Raw genomic sequence first — 21450 nt, 5'->3', positions numbered from 1 at the left:
ATTCAGCTAATGTTCTGGAGTCCCGAATTTGAATCCCACTACGCCAAATGGTGGAATTTGAATTCAATAATTTAAAAAATCTGGAATTAAGTATCTACTGATGGCCATGAAACCATTGTTGATTATTAGAAAGGCGGACAATTAAACAACTCACTGGAGGAGGTGGCTTCACAAACATCTCCATCCTCAGTGATGAAAGATGAGGCTGAAGCATTAGCAGCAATTTTCAACCAGAACTGCCCATTTTGGCCTCCAGCAGTGGTCCCCAGCATTACAGATACCAGTCTTCAGCCAATTTGGTTCACTCAACGCTGTATCAATAATCAGCTGCAGGCATTGGATACTGCAACGGCCAAGGGCCCGAACAACATTCCAGCAAAAGTAATGAAGACTGTTGAACCAGATCTTGTCACTACTCTAGCCACGTTACAACACTGGTATCGACCAGACAGTGTGGAAAATTGCCCAAGTATGTCATGTAATAAAAAATGCAGGACAAATCCAATCTGACCAATTACTGGCCCATCAGTCTACCCTCCATCATTAGTAAAGTGATAGAAGGTATCATCAACACTGCTATCAAGCAGCACCTGCTTAACAGTAATCTGCTCAGTGATGCCCAGTTTCAGATTCACCAGGGCCACTCAGCTCCTGACCTCTTTACTACCTTGGTTCAAACATGGACAAAAGAGCTGAATTCCAGAGATGAAGAGAGAGTGACAGTCCTTGATATCAAGGCTATATTCGACTGATTGTGGCATCAAAGCTTCCAAGCAAAAATGGAATAATTGGGTATGGAGGAACATACTCTCTGCTAGTTGGAGTCATACCTGGCACGTGGTTATGGTTATTGGAGGTCAGTTACCTCAGCTCTAGAACATTTCTGCCGAAGGCCCAACCATCTTCAATTGTTTCTGCCATTTCCCTCAATCAGAAACGGGGACGTGCACCGATGATTTCACAATGTTAAGTACCATTCACGATGACTCATACTGAAGCTGTCCATGCTCAAATGCAACAAGATCTGGACTTGGTCTGAAAGTGGCAAGTAGCATTAATGCTACACAAATACTCAGCTATGACTATCACCAATAAGAAACCATCTAACCACCACTTCTTGACATCCAATGGTGTTAACATTGCTGAATCCATCACCATCCTGGGGGTTAACATCAACCAGAGCCTAAACTTGACTCACCACATAATCACAGTGGCTACAAAAGCAAGTCACAGTCTAGGAATACTGTAACAAATAGCTCACCTTCTGATCTACCCAAAATCTGTCCAACATCTACAAGGCACAAGTCAGGACTGTGATGCAACATCAAACAGTACAGGTCCTTGATGTTGTACTGACCTTTTATCCTACTCTAAGATCAAACTAACCTGCATACCCTGCATTTTACTATCATCCAAATGCCTATCCAAGAGTCGCTTAATGTCTCTAATGTATCTGACTCTACTACGACTGCTGGCAGTGCATTCCACGAACCCACCACTATCTGTGTAAAGACCCTACCTCTGACATCTCCCCAAACATTCCTCCAATCACCTTTAAAATTATACCCTGTTGTGATAGCCATGTCTGCCTTGAGAAATAGTCTCTGTTCACTCTAGCTGTGCCTCTCACCATCTTGTACACTTCTATCACGATATCTCTCACCCTTCTTCTTTCCAATGAGAAAAGTGCTAGGTCCCTCAAAGTTTCTTCATAGACATGCCCTCCAGTCCCAGCAGCATCCTGGTAAATCTCTTCAGCACCCTCTCTAAAGTTTTAACATCCTTCCGATAATGAGGCGACCAGAACGGAACACTATTCCAAGTGTGGTCTTACCAGGGATCTGTAAAGCTGCTGCATAACCTTACGGCTCTTAAACTCAATCCCCCTGTTAATGTAAGCCAGTACACCATATGCCTTCTTAACAACCCTATCTACATTGGTGGTAGCTTTGAGGGGTCTTTGGACATGGGCCCCAAGATCCCTCTGTTCCTCCACACTGCCAGGAATCCTGCCTTTAACTCTGTATTCTGCATTCAAATTAAACCTTCCAAATGTATCATCTCACACATATCCAGGTTGAATTTCATCCGCCACTTATCAGTCCAGTTCTGCATCTTGTCAATGTCCCATTGCAAACTACAACAACCCTCCACACTACCTATCACTCCATCAACTTTCATGTCATCAGCAAACTTACTAATCCACCCTTGCACTTCCTCATCTGAGTCATTTATAAAAATCACAAAGAGCAGAGGTCCGAGAACAGATCCCTGCGGAACACCACTGGTCACCAAGCTCCAGGCTGAATACTGTCCATCTACTACCACCCTCTGTGTTCTATGGGCTAGCCAATTCTATATCCAGACAGCCAAATTTTCCTTATCCTATGCCTCCTTACTTTCTTAATAATCCTACCATGGGGAACATTAACAAACATCTTGCTAAGATCCTTGTACACCCAATCCACTGCTCTACCTTCATCAATGTGGTTTGTCACATCCCCAAGGAATTCAGTAAGGCTTGTGAGGCATGACCTGCACCTCACAAAGCCATGCTGACGATCTCTAATCAAACTATGGTTTTCCAAGTAATCATAACTCCTGTCTCTCAGAATCCTCTCCAATAATTTGTCCATCGTCGACATAAGATTGACTGGTCTGTAATTCCCAGGGTTATCCCTATTCCCTTCTTGAATAAGGGAACAACATTTGCTACCCTTCAATCATCTGGCATTACTCCAGTGGACAGTGAAGAAGCAAGGATCATCGCTAAAGGCACAGCAATCTCTTCTTTCGCTTCCCCTAGTAACCTTGGGTGTATCCCATCTGGCCCAGGGGTCTTATCCATCCTTGTATCTTTCAAAATTTTCAGTACATTCTCCTTCTTAACATCAACCTGTTCTAACAAATCAGCCTGTTTCATGTGGTGCTCACAAATGACAAGGCTCCTCTCAGTAGTGAATACTGAAGCAAAATATAGTATTCTTTAAGGACCTATCCTGCCTCCTCCATCTCCAGGCACAAGTTCCCTGCACTGTCCCTGATCAGCCTGAACCTTACTCTGGCCATCCTCTTGCTCCTCATATAAATGTAGAATGCCTTAGCGTTTTCCTTAATCCTACCTGCTAAAGCTTTTTCATGTCCCTTTCTAGCTCTCCTAAGTCCATTCATTAATGTGTTTTGTCACATCCAATAAGGCTTTTGAGGCATGACCTACACCTCACAAAGCCATGTTGATTATCTCTACAAACTATGGTTTTTCAAGTAATCAAGCTGTCTCTCAGAATCCTCTCCAATAATTTGCCCACTCCTAAGTGATGGAATACTCTCCACTTGCTTGGACGCATGCAGCTCCAAGAACACCGAAGAAGTTTGACACTATCCAGGACAAAGCAGCGAACTTGATTGGCACCACATCCACAAGCATCCACTCCCTCCACAAGCATCCACTCCCTCCACCACCAACGCTCAGTAGAAGCAGTGTGAATGAAGCTACAAGATACACTGCAGAAATTCACCAAAGATCCTCAGATAGCACCTTCCAAACCCATGACCACTTCCATCTAGAATGATAAGGACAACAGATGTAAGAGAACACCACCACCTTCAAGTTTCCCTCCAAGCCACTTACTGTCCTGACTTGGAAATATATCACCGTTCCTCCACTGTTGCTTAGTCAAACTCCTGAAATTCTGTCCCTAATGGTATTGTGGGTCACAGCAGATGGACTGCAGCGGTTCACCACCGCCTTCTCAAGGGCAACTAGGGATATACCATAAATGCTGCCCAACCAATGACACCCACATCCCCCAAAAAATGAATTTTTAAAAACTCAGTGCATTTCTGTGAGACAATATCTGGTAATGAAGAACAAAACAAACCTTCAGTTGCTAATAATGTATTTAAATATCCCTTTACCTTTTGAGAAAAGCACTGTAAAACTTCATTTTTCCTGTTATCCTATTAAAGCATGCCTGCTATTGTTCTGACTTTTCAATATTAATTTTATAAAATTGTTTCATTTGTAAGAATAAATTTAGCTTTAGGCTTTGCACACCTGGATGTTTTTTCTTTACAAGTTCACTCAATAGAGTTGCTGGCCTTTGTCTCCTTTTATGCAAGTGTATTAAAATATGAATCATAAATTAAGACCTTTGTCAACACACATAAGAATCACTTTATGTTTCTTGGCTTCAGGTAAAAAGATGCTGTCAAGCGATTAAAAGGAATGTGGTTTTTAGATTTAATATCTCCACCCAACTGTCCTCCAGGTGTAATGAAGATCTGCAGCAAACCATAAATTCTGTTGGAACATGCCATGTATTCGTTGATTTAAATTGCATATCAGTAATGGTTCATTTGCATACACAATATAACTTCTTAAAATCAGGGTAGGAATGTTTTGAGAATACAAAAAACGTTTAATTAGCTTCTGAGTCAGTGGAGCCAAGAGGAAAATTGTTCTATCACAAATGTTAAGCAGAGAACAGTTGCTCACTTTCATAGAAAACGTCATTCAATCCAAGAGTTATTTATATATTGTAAAATGTTTTAAAATGTCAGTGAATGTTTGAATTGCCATATTATTGTCTTGGAAGAGGTCAGTAGAAGAGACCGAACTTGTCACCATTATGCAAATGCACAAAGATCCAGAATTTGCAGTGTTTTTAATGACAAACAGTGTTTACCTTGTTCAATAAGTGTAATAGGGTTTTTAATAGTGAGCTGGATGATAACTACAGTTCAGTAACTGCTCTAGTTTTGAAAAGATTCATTGTATATTTATGGAATGCTGTTAAATGCTTCCATAATGATTAATTGCTAGATTTTTAAACTTGATTGTTTTCTTAAAAACATTCTTTAAATTATTTTCTTAATATTTTGGCTTCTGCCTTAATCCAAATGTACATCCCAGTCTTTTTGATTGTATGTAAAAATAATGAAATGATTGATTTATTAGTGCTTTCCTGACTTGCAATATGCAGCAATTCGCCAATATGTTTGACTTTCTAATTTGATAACATCCTGAAGAAGGGCTTATGCCCGAAATGTCGATTCTCCTGTTCCTTTGATGCTGCCTGACCTGCTGCGCTTTTCCAGCCACACATTTTTAAGCTCTGATCTCCAGCAGCTGCAGTCCTCACTTTCTCCTAACATCAATGCAGTTCAATGCTACGAATCTCAATAAGCTATACTGCTAGAAACTGGACATTGAGTTAAAGGCTTCAACACAGAGAACACCAGATCTCAAAACACAGTTTTCTTCAAGGTCAGCAACCAAATATCCTTGCTTCCCTGCTAATTTCAAAACCCAATCAAAAAATCATTGCCTGCTCATAGTTTGCTTCTATTCAGTATTCACCTAATTCACGTTTATTGCATTGTATATGGGATAAATACAAAGCCTTGGTAAATATGCCTTGCCAAGATATTAAGCACACATTATTGTAAATAGGAACTGTAGTGTAGCATAAGAAACCTTATTTTGCTTAGCCAAAATTGTCTAACTCTGATGTCTTGAATGTTTTGTTTCACAGCAAATACTGAAATTTCCTTTGATATGATGGCAGTATTTACCCAATTTATAGGTAGAGTCATAGAGATATACAGCATGGAAACAGACCCTTTGGTCCAACCCGTCCATGCTGACCAGATATCCCAACCCAATCTAGTCCCACCAACCAGCACCTGGCCCATATCCCTCCAAACCCTTCCTATTCATATACCTATCCAAATGCCTTTTAAATGTTACACTTGTACCAGTCTCCACTACCTCCTCTGGCAGCTCATTCCATACATGTACCACCCTCTGTGTGAAAAAGTTACCCCTTAGGTCTCTTTTATATCTTTCCCCTCTCACTCTAAATCTATATGAAAACTGAAATAATAAGTCATTCCTATGGCACTTCATAAAAATGTCACAGATAAGAAAATGAGAACCTTGAAATGATCATTTGGCCTGTCAGAACTGATTGAAAACTCATGAATAAGATGCCCAGTCATGTAGCGTATATATTCTCCCTCACTTGCAATAAAATGCAGAAGTAGTGTCTGTATACTGCAAATTTCTACTGGTCTGGTTCTTCCATAGATGTTTTTATTTTGGTTTAGCTATTGCAGAAGAAATAATGAGTTTCATAGAGTATCCTCCAACAGGGTCTCACTAAAAAATATTCCTTGTTCCAAAACGCTCAATTTTGGTAGCAGTGAACCCATTGTTGTAAATAGTCTGTAGGCCTAATGATATCAAAACTGTCAATTGTCTTATCTGTTTTACTGCTCTGTTTCTATTTTGACCTGCTTCCTCCTCTAATACTTGTCCAATCTCTGTTCTTCTTCACTTCGTTTCCTTGTTGAGAAATCCGATTTCCTTCTTTTATTGTCTATTTCACTTATTTTTTTCAGTGTGATCTGTGCAAATTAAAAATGGGTCTCTTAATGTCTGAATTCTTGGAGCAAGATAAAGTGACCTTCATTTGGTCCCTGAATTGTGGATGTTAACATAATGGTGGTTTAGCAATGCAGGCTGATTCTTATTTGCGTCTAGTAAATACTCCCATCCCTTCTGTCAACACACCACACTTGCTGAAAACCAGCCATGAAGGAGAAAGAGAAAGAAAAGAATGCAAGAATATAGCATTAGAATTGGAACTGTCAGCAGGATTGGTATTAATTGAGTGAATGTAAGGTGGTCTATGTTTTCTTACACTTGACTTAAGCCCTCATCTACCATTCCATTTATGACTGTTACAATTAATTTTGTTAAGTCTTCATTCATTAGTGCAATGTTATCATCTTAGTGGATATTGTTGATAACTTTTACTCCTACTTTTATGCTGTCCATCCTCTAAGAATGCAATCTTTTAAGGGAAGAAACAGTACAGTGCAAGAATGCAGTCTTGTCTGACATGGTGCCTCGGTGGTTAGCATTGCTGCCTCACAGCACCAGGGACGTGCGTTCAATTCCAGCCTCGGGTGACTGTCTATGTGGAGTTTGTACATTCTCCCTGTGTCTGCGTGGTATTCCTCTGGGTGCTCCGGTTTCCTCCCACAATCCAAAGATGTGCAGGTTAGGTGAATTGGTCATACTAAATTGCCCATAGTGTTCAGTGCATTAGTCAGAGGGAAATGGGTCTTCATGGGTTACTCTTCCGAGGATCAATGTGGACTTGTTGGGCCAAGTGGCCTGTTTTCACAATATGGGGAGTCTATGGCAATGTGATTCTATTCTATGAACATTTCCCAGTCACCAAGTGCATTACTAGTTAGTTTCGTCCAGTAAATATAATTCTTAAATAAATTACCAAATTCACATATCAAACAAAATTAGCTTAACTAAATCAATTTTACTTAAAAATAAAGAAAAACATTTGGACTTGGATGTTGATCAACATTTGCTGTTTTTATTTCCTCTGCTCATATTTGTTGTTTTTAACATTTTGATTCAATCCATAAGTCAAATTCCAAAGTAGCTTTACAAAACATATCTTTTCTTTCCTTCTAGTGCACAACTCAAATTTAATTTTTATTACTAACCAGTGAGCAATATGGTCTGATTCTGTGGTGAGCCACCAGGAATTTGGGTGAACCGCTACAGTTTTATTTGCTGACCATAATTCTGGCTGTTTTTAGAGTTCAGAAACTTGTCTATAAAGATTGACACTAGTTTGATTGATGTATTGTTGCCACATATTCCAAGATATAGTGAAGTATTGTCTTGCATGCTATGCTTGCAGATTGTACCATACAGCGTGTATCAGGGTAGCAGAACAGAGTGTTACAGACGCAGTGAAGGTGCAGAGAGAGAGAGAGAGAGAGAGAGAGAGAGATAACATGGAAATAAACCACTCCATAAATCAACTTTTAACTATTTAGTTGGATTGAATTACATGCATTTAAAAACTTAAGTGATTTAAAAAATGGTATTGAATAGTGTCACAATTTGTTGATCACATTAGGGATTATGGCAGACTCAGAAAATATGAAGGAGAGTGTATTGCGATAAAAGCCATTTTTTGCATTCCTGTGTGCTGCAAAATCTGCTATCTATGAATATTGTAATATTTCAGAAATGGTGTGTTACACTGCTGGTTACATTTTATTCTATCTAGCAATAAGGTTGGAATCCAAAATAGTGATAGGTCACAGCTGTCCACTCAGGAGTCCATGAACAGCAGTCGAGAGTCAGTTGGCTTGTCAGTGAAAGAGATAGTTAGATGAGGTGATTCCACGTTGATAAATGCTGCTGTTAGCTGGCTGCATTCAGTTGGGTGGTAGGAGTGAGAAGGCACAAATTACAGCTGGTGGGTAGAAGAGGTTTGCTCATACCAGTTAGAGAACTGGAATTATTTATGTCAGTGAGTAGATGCTGACATGCAGCCTTGTGAAGCCCATTGGGATGAAATCTCAGGGTTAAGAGATTGACTAGCTGGGAGTTGGGTAATTGCAGTCCAACTAGGAGCTCAGAGCAATTCAGGGCAGCATCTTGAAGAATCTTGCTGTTTGATATAAAGCCAGTATGATTCCAAACAAAGCTACCAACTTTGTTATAATCTGGTTAAGGATCAATTATGTATAGTTTTAGGAAAAAAGTGAGTTCCAGGGCTTATTAAGACAATAAAGCCACAAGATTCTATGGATTTGAACAAATAATATTTTATTATACAAGTTAGAACAATAATACAATCCATAATGCATTTTTAGCTTATTTGTAATACCCAGAATTAACATGTTCGATATACATGGGTAATACCACAGCCTGCAGAGCACATCAAACAGCAAATATTAAGACACTTGCTACAGAATTCTCGAACTGCCCGCCCCATCAAATCCTGAAAGTAATGACATGTTGGGGTCATCAATATTATAATTCTCCACTTTTGCCAATCTAGCCTTGAAATTCCCAGTAGAACTGTTCAAACAATTGCTTCTGTTTTAGTTAATTATGCTCTTCTCTGGTATTCACACCCTCCTGGAGTCTGAAAATTGTACCTCAATATATTTATTCACATGCACAACTCCAGTTTTTTGCTGACAGCTAGCTTTAACTTCACCAAACTAAACACTGACCTTGGGGCTTCCCTAAGTTCTAATCTTGCTCACTTGTATCAGGCAAATACTCCTTATGGATTTTCAACTCCCACTCTCTTAGCTGCTCTGAAATATTAATTTTCCCAAGCCCTTCAGAGCGTTCCTCGACACAAAGCTCATGCTCTTTGGACTTTCTCAGATTTCTCTTAACCCCGCCAGCTCACAAAATCCTGAAAGTACCTCATCTTCGGACATTCTTAACGGACTCCTGACCTCCTCAAGGAGCCATGTCTTCTGTAATCCATTATGGTTCCCAAGACCTTTCTGGAGGTTTTGGGGATCTTGACGTTTAGGATGTGCAAGATTCTTTTGGAAAATTTTGTTCTTTTTATTTTATTGTGAACGTAGAAATCCCAATTTAACTCTTGCAAATACTTACAAAAAAAGGATTCATAACAAGCTGAATTAGGTCCTTGGAAACAATCTCGGGAATCCTGGAAAATGTGGCTTTCAGAGAAGAGGTTGAACAGCCAGGATATAGGCAGTCTGTAGTACAATGGCTTTGATTGTGTTTCATGGCTAGCTCTTTGAAAGTAAGGAATTAGAATCCCTTCTAAAGATGAAAAAGATTTAATACAAGTTATTGACCCGCAGTATTATTGATGTCTGGGTGGTTGCTGAGCAATCCAAGGGATCTGTCTTGACTAGATCTTTTAATTGATGTGTTCTGTGGGTGTTCAGCCACTGTTTCTGTCAATCCTGTTTAGCTCGCTATTTCTGGATACAAGAGTATAAGTTGGATGTATATCTCATTGTTTTTTTCTCCTCTTGTATTGCATAGTAAAGAATTTCTTTTGTTCCGTGCTATGGAAGCCTATGGCTTCATTCCCTTACGTACTTGGGACATCAAACATAATCTACTTTTACATAAAATTATAATGTTACTGTTAATCAAAAGAAGAATAAAAGATTGAGGTTGGGTTAGATGCTTGACTTTCAGAAAAGAACAAGAAAAATTGAAAAAGAGAAAGGGTTCCTTGATGATCAAGGGGAGAAAGGATCTTAGTTCTGAAAATCAAAATATAGGATTGGGTTGGGTAGGGCTAAGAAATAGCATGGAGTAAAGAATACTGGTGGAATTAATTTATAAATACCCCAGATATTAACTTTAGTGTTAGAAAAGAAATTGGAGGTTATTGTCACAAAGATAGTACTGTAATCGTGATTGCTTTAATTGTCAAATAAGCGAGGAAAGCCAAATGTTTAACAATCGTGTCAGAAAACAATTCATTGAATACAAAAAGATAATTTTGTAGATCAGTCTGCCAAGGAACTAACTGGGGAATGGGCTATTTAAATCTAACTGAGTGCAATGAGGCAAGTTTAATTAATAATATTCTCGTAAAGCAGCCTCTGGGAAGAATAATCAAAATGTGATAAAATTTTATGTTGAGTTTGAGAACAGTTTATAGTTAAATCTAAGATTGTGGTCTTAAATCTGAACAAAACAAATTACCTAGGTATGAGGGATGAGTTGGATAAAATAGATTGGAAACTAACTGAAAATATTGCAGCGGGTAGGCAGTTGGAATCATTTAAAGAAGTTATTCTTGGTTCACAATAATCAAACATTCCTGAAGGAAATAAAGTGACATTACAGTTGGTATTAAATGGGAAGACTTATATTTCCAAAGAAGTGAGCTGTAGATTGTTTTGTTTAGTTAAATGTGGCAAAGACAGATGAAATGCAATACGGCAGTAAAGTATGGATCACTCGCTCTTTCTTGAGAATGTAATTGGGGTGGTTAAAGGGGACCCAGTGATGATAGTGTATTTGTAATTTCAAAAAGCTTTTAATAAGCTCCCACACAAGAGGTAATTACAGAAAATTAGGGCTTGTAGGTTTATGAATGATATATTTGCATAGATTTGAATGCTTAGGCTCTGGAATTCTCTCCATAAACTACTTTTCCTCTCAACCTCACTCATTCTTTTAAGATGATTCTTAAAATCTACCACTTTGACCAAGTATAACAACCACACAAGTATTTCATCAAATTTGTGCAGCTTCTTTATACTTTCTTCTTATCCTTTGAGCATCATCTTGTGACACACCTCATCCCTTTTCAAAATCACCTGTGTGGCCCTCCAATTAAAGTTTATCACAAACATTTTTTTCACTGCTTTCTCCAGCATTTGCAACAAATGGCTTCTCATCCTCAGTGGTTTCAACAACTATTTCAATTAATCATGTTCTCTCTTCTGAGTTCACTGCATGTATAGAGAACAAAATGGACACCCTACTTTTAAATTAAGTTTTTAAAATTAAAATCAGCTATTTGAAACCAGAGGCTGAATTATATTAATGGAATAATTACTTTGTGAGTAGTATGACATTATTGGAATTAACTGACTTTTTTTTTAACTTTCTAGATTGTGGGACCTTCTGATGGTTCAAGTTACATCATAGATTACTATGGAGCAAGACTCACAAGATTAACAATTGACAATGATACATACAGAAAGACACAAATGAAACAATGAGGTATGAAATGTAAAATTTTGGTGGGTTCCCACTACGAAGTAATATTTTCAATTATAGATTTTTGCAAGATAGTTCCTGATTAGAGCTATATTTATTTATTTTTCAGTATTATGCAGGACTTCGGTCATTTTGGTTTATGACAATTTATCTGAGCCTTCACTCAAATACCGGTAGTAAGAGAAAAAAAAAACTTTGTAAAGTGTGGAAGAGACTAACAGCTAATGTCCTTGAAAAAATTTGGGATATTTATGTAGTCATTTTAATAGAATATGTAAGATGAATATCTTTAACAAGGTGAATTCAAGTCCTGCTGGGGTTTTTTTCTATTGTGAAATAGTTAGTATTCAGAGTACTCTAAATAAATTCAAATGTTTTTCCATTAGTAAAGTTTTTGTTGCCATTTCATGTTATCAAAGGGAAATAACTATTGAGACAAATTTCTGCATTTTTACCAGTGTTTTCTGGGACCACTGGAAGGCAAGAATGCTGGAAGAATAGCATTGGAAGGCATTGGTAACATGTCCAGTATTGCCCTACTGCCATGTCTTTGTGTAAGTGACAAGAGAGATGGCATTTGAGGAACCCTACTGAACCAATTACTTAACTGGCCAATTAGGGACCACTTTCTTCCTCTGTAGGCATTTTGCCCGTTTGAGATGGCCAGCTGCTGTCTGAGCAGAAGGAGACCATTTGACCTATTAAGTCTGCACCACCTCTTTGAGCACTTTAATTTCGTGCTAATCTCCAGCCTTTTCTCTGTAACCCTGCACATTGCTTCTATTTCATATATTATCCAAAGCTCACTCAACTGACTTGATTGCACATGCCTCGGCCTTACTTCCAGGCAGTGTATTCCAAACACTTACTACTCACTGTGTAAAACAAGCTTTTTCTCTGACAAAATAGTTGAAGAAGATGCCTTCTAGTTCTCAATCTGTTTACAAGTGGTTACAGTTTCTATTTGGCGGAGGTGGGTACTGCAGATACTGGAGATTAGAATCAAGATTAGAGTGGTGCTGGAAAAGCACAACAGGTCAGGCAGCATCCAAGGAGGAAGAAAATCAATGTTTCTGAAGCCCGTTCCTGATGAAGGGCTTTTGCCCGAAATGTCGATGTTCCTGCTCCTTGGATGCTGCCTGACCTGCTGTGCTGTTCCATCACCACTCTAACCTTGACTACAGTTTCCCAATGCCTACACTGACCAGACCCCTCATGATTTTGAAAATACCTATCACATTTCATCAGAGCTTCCTTCTCTCCAAGAAGGACATCCCCAACATCTCAAATCAGTTTTCATAACTAAATTGTCTCAACTCTGGAACCATTCTCATAAACCCATTCTGTATTCTCTCTGTTGAATTACCATTCTTCCTGAAATGTAATAGCCAAAATCATCCTCAGTATCCCAGCCAAGATCTAACCAATGGCCTTTATGAGTCTATCTTACCCCCACCTGTTGTATTTTCTGCCCTATCAATGAAGCCTTGAATACTATATGGTTTATTAACAGCTGCTAACTTTTATCACAATTGTAACAGGAGATTAGGGACAGGTCATTATCTTTTTGCTGATTAAAAAATAGTTATTATAAAATTAAATAAAACTGGTTACTATTTTAATTGTACAGTGCTTGTTATAGACTAATCATCGTGCCAGCCTAAAGAAATAAGCAGCACCCAAATTACAAAATCTTTCGAAACAGGTTTCCCACAGCCAGCAGATCTTCAGCAAAGCAGCAGAGGGCACTCATAAACTGTTCAACAGACTTATTTGAAGGATGAAAATTCTTTCTCAATGCTAGCATTCAACACCAGTGCCTAATTTTACAGCAATGGGGTTCTTAACCATATACTCCACTGATTACCTTTTGTGATCACAAATTAAATTAAACTTCCATCCGAACTGAAATCTATTGTTAAAGGTAGAGGCTGTGACTGTGTCATGGCCTGAGTCTTATTTGAATCAATTTCATTTAGAACTTGAAAGCCGAATGGATATTCCAAGGCAGCTTTGTATTCTGAGCCGCAGGAATGTTGGCTGCATGAAAAGCAGTGCCAGCTGCAGGTAGGTGCTTAGATTGGAGAGGTGGATAGGGAGGAGGGGGGAGGATGTCGGTTCAGTCTGGCAACAGCCCACTGTATTTTGTGAAACATGAAGAAGCACTACTGGCCTCAAACATTGGTTGAATCTTGCCTTTCCAAAGTTTCTTTGGCTTGATGATCTGTGAAACTGTCTGGAGTCTACCTAACACACCCTCAAGCAAGTTCCATCTGAAGATTAGGGGGGGTTTAAACTAATTTGGCAGGGGGATGGGATCCGGACTTGTAGTCCAGCAAGTAAGCTAGCTGTGTGTCAGGATGTCCAAGACTGTAGGGAGGCTGTGGAGAAGGTAGCACTGACAGGGACTACTTACAGACACAGAGATGGGCTCAAGTGCGTATACTTCAATGCAAGGAGTATCAGAAATAAGGTGGGTGAACTTAAGGCATGGATCGGTACCTGGGACTACGATGTTGTAGCCATCACGGAAACATGGATAGATGAGGGACAGGAATGGCTGTTGGAGGTTCCTGGGTACAGATGTTTCAGTAAGATTAGGGAGGGTGGTAAAAAAGGAGGGGGGGTGGCATTGCTAATTAGAAATGGTATAACGGTTGCAGAAAGGAAGTTTGAGGGGGATCTGCCTCTGGAGGTAGTATGGGCTGAAGTCAGAAATAGGAAAGGTGCAGTCACCTTGTTGGGTGTTTATTATAGGCCCCCCAATAGCAGCAGAGATGTGGAGAAACAGATTGGGAAACAGATTTTGGAAAGGTGCAGAAGCCACAGGGTCGTAGTCATGGGCGACTTCAACTTCCCAAATATTGATTGGAAGCTCTTTAGATCAAGTAGATTGGATGGGGCGGTGTTTGTGCAGTGTGTCCAGGAAGCTTTTCTAACGCAGTATGTAGATTGTCCAACCAGAGGGGAGGCCATATTGGATTTGGTACTCGGTAACGAACCGGGACAAGTGGTGGGCTTGTTAGTGGGTGAACATTTTGGTGATGGCGACCACAATTCTGTGACTTTCACCTTGGTTATGGAGAGAGATAGGTGCGCACAACAAGGAAGTTTCTACAATTGGGGGAAGGGAAATTACGATGCTGTAAGACAGGATTTGAGGAGCATACGTTGGGAGCATAGGCTGTCAGGGAAGGATGTGGTGGAAATGTGGGACTTTTTCAAGGAGCAGATACGACGTGTCCTTGATATGTATGTACCGATCAGGCAGGAAAGAAATGGTCGTGTGAGGGAGCCTTGGTTGACGAGGGAGGTTGAATGTCTAGTAAAGAGGAAGAAGGAGGCTTACATAAGGTTGAGGAAACAAGGTTCAGACAGAGCAGTGGAGGGATACAGGATAGCCAGAAGGGACCTGAAGAAAGGGATTAGGAGAGCTAAGAGAGGGCATGAAAAATCCCTGGCGGATAGGATCAAGGATAACCCCAAGGCATTCTATGCGTATGTGAGAAACCTGAGAATGACGAGAACGAGGGTAGGTCCGATCAAGGACAGTGGTGGGAGACTGTGTATTGAGTCGGAAGACATAGGAGAGGTCTTGAACAAGTACTTCTCTTCAGTATTTACGAACGAGAGGGACTGTATTGTTGAAGAGGAGAGTGTGAAACGGACTGATAAGATGGAAGAGATATCTGTTAGGAAGGAAGATGTGTTGGACATTTTGAACAACTTGAGGATAGACAAGTCCCCCGGGCCTGACGGGATATATCCTAGGATTATGTGGGAAGCAAGAGAGGAAATTGCAGTACCGTTGGCAATGATCTTCTCGTCTTCACTGGCAACGGGGGTGGTACCAGGGGACTGGAGAGTAGCAAATGTTGTGCCCCTGTTCAAAAAAGGGAATAGGGATAACCCCGGGAATTACAGGCCAGTTAGTCTTACTTCTGTGGTAGGCAAAGTAATGGAAAGGGTACTGAGGGATAGGATTTACGAGTATCTGGAACGGCACTGCTTGATTAGGGACAGCCAGCACGGATTTGTGAAGGGTAGGTCTTGCCTTACAAGTCTTATTGAATTCTTCGAGGAGGTGACCAAGCATGTGGATGAGGGTAGAGCAGTGGATGTAGTGTACATGGATTTTAGTAAGGCATTTGATAAGGTTCCCCATGGTAGGCTTATGCGGAAAGTCAGGAGGCATGGGATAGAGGGAAATTTGGCCAATTGGATAGAAAACTGGCTAACCGGTCGAAGGCAGAGAGTGGTAGTAGATGGTAAATTTTCAGCATGGAGTCCAGTTACAAGTGGAGTTCCGCAGGGATCAGTTCTGGGTCCTCTGCTGTTTGTAATTTTTATGAATGACTTAGATGAGGGAGTCGAAGGGTGGGTCAGTAAATTTGCAGATGATACAAAGATAGGTGGAGTTGTGGACAGTGAGGAGGGCTGTTGTCGGCTGCAGAGGGACTTAGATAAGATGCAGAGCTGGGCTGAGGAGTGGCAGATGGAGTTCAACCCTGCCAAGTGTGAAGTTGTCCATTTTGGAAGAACAAATAAGAATGCGGAATACAGGGTTAATGGTAGGGTTCTTGGTCAGGTGGAGGAACAGAGGGATCTTGGGGTCTATGTACATAGATCTTTGAAGGTTGCCACTCAGGTGGATAGAGTTTGTAAGAAGGCCTATGGAGTATTATCGTTCATTAGCAGAGGGATTGAATTCAAGAGTCGTGAGGTGATGTTGCAGCTGTACAGGACTTTGGTTAGGCCACATTTGGAGTACTGTGTGCAGTTCTGGTCGCCTCACTTTAGGAAAGATGTGGAAGCTTTGGAGAGGGTGCAGAGAAGATTTACCAGGATGTTGCCTGGTATGGAGAGTAGGTCGTACGAGGATAGGTTGAGAGTTCTCGGCCTTTTCTCGTTGGAACGGCGAAGGATGAGGGGTGACTTGATAGAGGTTTATAAGATGATCAGCGGAATAGATAGAGTAGACAGTCAGAAACTTTTTCCCCGGGTACAACAGAGTGTTACAAGGGGACATAAATTTAAGGTGAAGGGTGGAAGGTATAGGGGAGATGTCAGGGGTGGGTTCTTCACCCAGAGAGTGGTGGGGGCATGGAATGCGCTGCCCGTGGGAGTGGTAGAGTCAGATTCATTGGCGACCTTTAAGCGGCATTTGGATAGGTACATGGATGGGTGCTTAATCTAGGATAGAAGTTCGGCACAACATCGTGGGCCGAAGGGCCTGTTCTGTGCTGTATTGTTCTATGTTCTATGTTCTATGTTCTAAGATGACATTTGGGTTTCTATGTAAGTCATATACTGCCTATCTGTATATGCAGATTATACTTAAGTGCATATCTCGGTGAGATAAGCAGCTTTGGACAGCAAAACAACTAAATAAGTCAAACTAGTTCCACCTGAAGATGACATCTGGGGTTCCATGTAAGGCCTATCTGTGTATTTTGAAAAGTCCATAGCCTTAAATAGGCATGTGCTGAAAATGTGTTGCAGTAGATGATGTGTGTGGAGGTGCAGGTGAATTTGTGGCGGATATGGAGGGATCCCTTGGGCTTCCGAAATCACTCAGGCGCCATTAACTATGCGGCCGCTGCAGCGCCCACGGCAGCAACCGCCGCCACTTCCGCCCCCACTGACCACGCAGCCTCTGCGATCGCCGCCCAGACAACCGCCTCCACGATCGCCAGGAAGACTATTGCCGACAGATTCGCAGCCTCCGCGGGGTCCACGGCTATCGGGAACAACACCGTTTCTGCTGTCGCCACAGCCACTTCCATCCCCAGGGTTACCACTGCCGCAGCCACTTCCGCCCCCAGTGACATTACTCACCTGCACAACCACCACGCCACATGCGTCTCCGCCCCCACGCTGATCTCCGTCACCACGCCTAACCCCGCCTCCACGCCAATCTCCGGCCCTACGCCGAACCCCATCCCCGCTCCGATCTCCGTCCCTGACCCGATTCCAGCCCCCACGCCTAACCCCAGCCCTCACTCCCAGCTTCAGCCCCTATACCAGGTCCTAGCTCCCAGCCCTGCCATATTTTCACCATCCCTCCAGAACTACCCCTCTCAGAGGATGAAAGATCAGTCCTCAGCAGAGGCCTCACCTTCATTCCCCTACGCTCTTGGATTAACGAGTTCAACACGTGGTGAGACATCGAACAATTCTTCCACTGCCTTCGCCTCTGCGCCTACTTCTTCAACCAGGATTCTCGCCCACCCTCCGACGACCCCTTCTGCCGCCTCCAACACACCCCATCCACCTGGACACCCCGTGCTGGCCTCTTACCTGCCCTCGATCTCTTCATAGCCAACTGCCGGTGCGACATTAACCGCCTCAACCTCTCCACCCCTCTCACCCACTCCAACCTCTCACTCTCGGAACGTGCAGCCCTCCACTGCATCCGCTGCACCCGATACGGCCTCCTCTGTATTGGCGAGACAGGCTGCCTACTTGCGGAATGTTTCAGAGAACACCTCTGGGACACCCGGACCAACCAACCCAACCACCTCGTGGCTCAACACTTCAACTCCCCCTCCCACTCCACCAAGGATATGCAGGTCCTTGGACTCCTCCATCACCAGATCATAGCTACACGACGGCTGGAGGAAGAGCACCTCATCTTCCGCCTAGGAACCGTCCAACCACAAGGGATGAACTCAGATTTCTCCAGTTTCCTCATTTCCCCTCTCCCCACCTTGTCTCAGTCCCAACCCTCGAACTCAGCACCACCTTCCTAACCTGCAATCTTCTTCCTGAACACTCCACCCCCACCCCCACTCCAGCCTATCACCCTCACCTTATCACCCTCACCTTAACCTCCTTCCACCTATCGCATTTCCAACGCCCCTCCCCCAAGTCCCTCCTCCCTACCTTTTATCTTAGCCTGCTTGGCACACTTTCCTCATTCCTGAAGAAGGGCTCATGCCCGAAACATCAATTCTGCTCCTTGGATACTGCCTGACCTGCTGTGCTTTTCCAGCAGCACATTTTCTGCTCTGAATCTACAGTCCTCATTTTCTCCCAAAATAGGCATGTGGTCTGGCTGTCCAGTGATCAGAACCTATAGCTATCATAGCAACCTGATTATCAGGGTTAATGGAGCGGTAGTACGACGGCTACCCATTTTAGACCAGGACTGGTGCCGATTTTAGCAGGTTAACCTATTGAGTTTTATCATTCCCAATACTTGATTTTATGGCAACTTTCTTTTTTTCTGTAGTGTATGCTTTTATTAAACCATCATTTAGAAAGTACATGATCAATGTAAAACTAAAATGATGTCCAGAATACTATTATTTGCAACAATTCAATATAGAACATGACCAAACTTTAACATTGCACATAAAATCTACACATATCAGATGAGTTAATAGTTTCAAAAAGTGTAGTGCTGGAAAAGCACAGCTGGTTAGGCAGCATCGAGGAGCAGTAGAGTCAACGATTCGAGCATAAGCTCTTCATCAGAAATGTTGCCCAAGGGGGCTGAGAGATAAATGGGTGGGGGGGAGGGGGGGGTGCTGGGGGAAGGTAGTTGGGAATGTGATGCATGGATAACGGCGTGGGGTGAGCAGAGAGTGAAGTGGGTAGGTGGGACAGATGATGGATTGTCGGACCTGTCCATCTTCTTTCCCACCTATCCACTCCACCCTCCACTCCACATCAACCCCACTTTCATCTACCTATCGCATTCCCAGTTACCTTCCCCAAGTCCCACCTTCTTTCCCTTTATCTCTCAGCCCCCCTTGGGCTTTCCCCACATTCCTGATGAAGAGCTTATGCTCGAAACTTCAACTCTCCTGCTCCTCGAACACTGCCTAACCAGTTGTGCTTTTCCAGCACCACACTTTTTGATTCTGATCTCCAGCATCTGCAGTCCTCGCTTTCTCTGAGCTAATAGTTTACCGAACAGAAATTTCCTTTTGGCTCTGGAACAATTTAAGACTTGAACCAAATCTCAGTATACACTAGTAAATAATCTGTTGGATTGATATTTTAAACACCTAAAATCCTTTTAAATGTGTTAATGCCAGCAGTAAATAATAGTCATTAGAAAATCTGGTCTGCAGTGTTTCTGTTCTCATCAGTGAAACTTACTTGAAGATATTTCACTTCTGCTACAATTCAGTTTTGTAATGAATATAGCGTAAACATGATGCTTTTCTTATGGAATAGTTGAGCTTGTTGCACATCAGTTACTGAATGGTTCATGTTCTATGCTGAAACTTGTATTTGTGTAATCTGTTTTTGTGATGTTTAGATGAATATTGGTCAAGGAATCAGGGAAAACTCCTCCATTCTTGTTCAAAATGATACCATTGGATTTTTATTTTACATACACCCAAGCAAGCAGGTCGTGACTGTCAATAAGTATTTAATCCACAAATGGCACGTGTCACTTTGCAGCATAGGAACATAGAAACAGGAATAGGCTATCTACTTCACAGTGTAAATAAATCATGGCTTATTATTATTGTTAATTCAGTAGAAATCAGTAGATTTTAGGAGACTGTCTTAAACGTGTCTTGACTGTCTTGGAAGAATTTAGTAAGGTTCAATGAGATTATCTCTTATTCTTCAAAATTCTAGAGAATACAGGCTCAAGATTTTTTCAAATTTGTCCCCACAAGACAATCCCAGCAATTAGTTCTGTGAACTTCCAGAGCACTCCCTCTATGTTTCCTTCAAAACTGTACACAAAACATCAGATAGCATCGCATCCATGTTCTATGAATTTGCAGCACCTTGCAATACTGCACTTTCAGCACTGATATTGGTGCTAAAGACCTAGAGCAAGACATGAACTCAAATTTTATGATTCAGTGGAGGACATGCTATTGTCTGAACCAGAGTTAGCACTGGACTCTGCTTTGCAGCACTGAATATGAAACATTACTCGAACAGCTCTACCAATGAAGAAAATGACAGAAAAAGTACTAGAAAAATAGTGTGATATAGGGTGAATTAGACAATAAAAGGACTAGAGAGGGGGGAAAAAAAGAGAAATGAAGCAAAAACAAGTTGAGAAAAACCATAGAGAACAGGCAGAAGAGGACATTGTAATTCAGTTGTATTTACAAATTGTTCTATTGGTCCTTGAGAAGTTAAAGAATGAATGATGACAGTCGTGTATAATATACAACCATTCTTGACCCATGAGGTAAAAGAAAACATATTCATAATCCTGAACAGTGATTAGCCCCTGGGTACATTATTACACTGTTTTCATATGAACACAGAAATTGCTAGGTCCAAGGTCCATTTAATTTACCTTTTACCATTTTGAGGGTCACATACCACAATAATAATGAAACTGTTGGCTAGCTATTGCAAATGATCTCCTACAATTAACTGAAACTTGAAAGAATTCAGAAAAGATTTACAAGGGTGTTGCCAGGGTTGGAGGGTTTGAGCTATAAGGAGAGGCTAAATAGGGCTATTTTCCCTGGAGCATCGCAGGCTGAGGGGTGACCTTATTGATGCTAATAAAATCATGAGGGGCATGGATAGGGTAAATAGACAAGGTCTTTTCCCTGGGGTGGGGAGTCCAAAACTGGAGGGCATAGGTTTAGGGTGATAGGGGGAAGATTTAAAAGGGCTCTAAGGGACAACCTTTTCACGCAGAGGATGATGCGTGTACGGAATGTGCTGCCAGACAAAGTTATGAAGGCTGGTAAATTTAAAAGGCATCTGAATGAGTATATGAATAGGAAGGGTTAGAGGGATATGGGCCAAACGTTGGCAAATGGGACAAGATTTATTTAGGACATCTGGTCAGCATGGATGAGCTGGACTAAAGGGTCTGTTTCCATGCGGTATCTCTGTGACATTTTGAAAACAGACCAAATGCGAGGAGATTCCTTCTG

The 21450-nt window shown here is 41.5% G+C and overlaps 1 protein-coding gene across 2 annotated transcripts in view; it reads left to right on the top strand.

Annotated features, from left to right (window-relative positions):
* tm2d1 (TM2 domain containing 1) overlaps window positions 1–21450 on the top strand; it is a 115460-nt gene that overhangs the window by 59266 nt on the left and 34744 nt on the right. For both annotated transcript variants that reach the window (XM_072574246.1, XM_072574245.1), the window contains exon 7: window positions 11464–11575. In XM_072574246.1, the coding sequence (XP_072430347.1) occupies window positions 11464–11574 (111 nt within the window). In that variant the 3' untranslated portion in view covers window position 11575. The remainder of the gene's footprint in view (window positions 1–11463; window positions 11576–21450) is intronic.

This window comes from Chiloscyllium punctatum, chromosome 7 (genome assembly GCF_047496795.1).
Source record: "Chiloscyllium punctatum isolate Juve2018m chromosome 7, sChiPun1.3, whole genome shotgun sequence".
In the NCBI taxonomy this organism is placed as follows: domain Eukaryota; kingdom Metazoa; phylum Chordata; class Chondrichthyes; order Orectolobiformes; family Hemiscylliidae; genus Chiloscyllium; species Chiloscyllium punctatum.
This window is presented reverse-complemented; position numbering and strand designations above follow the sequence as displayed.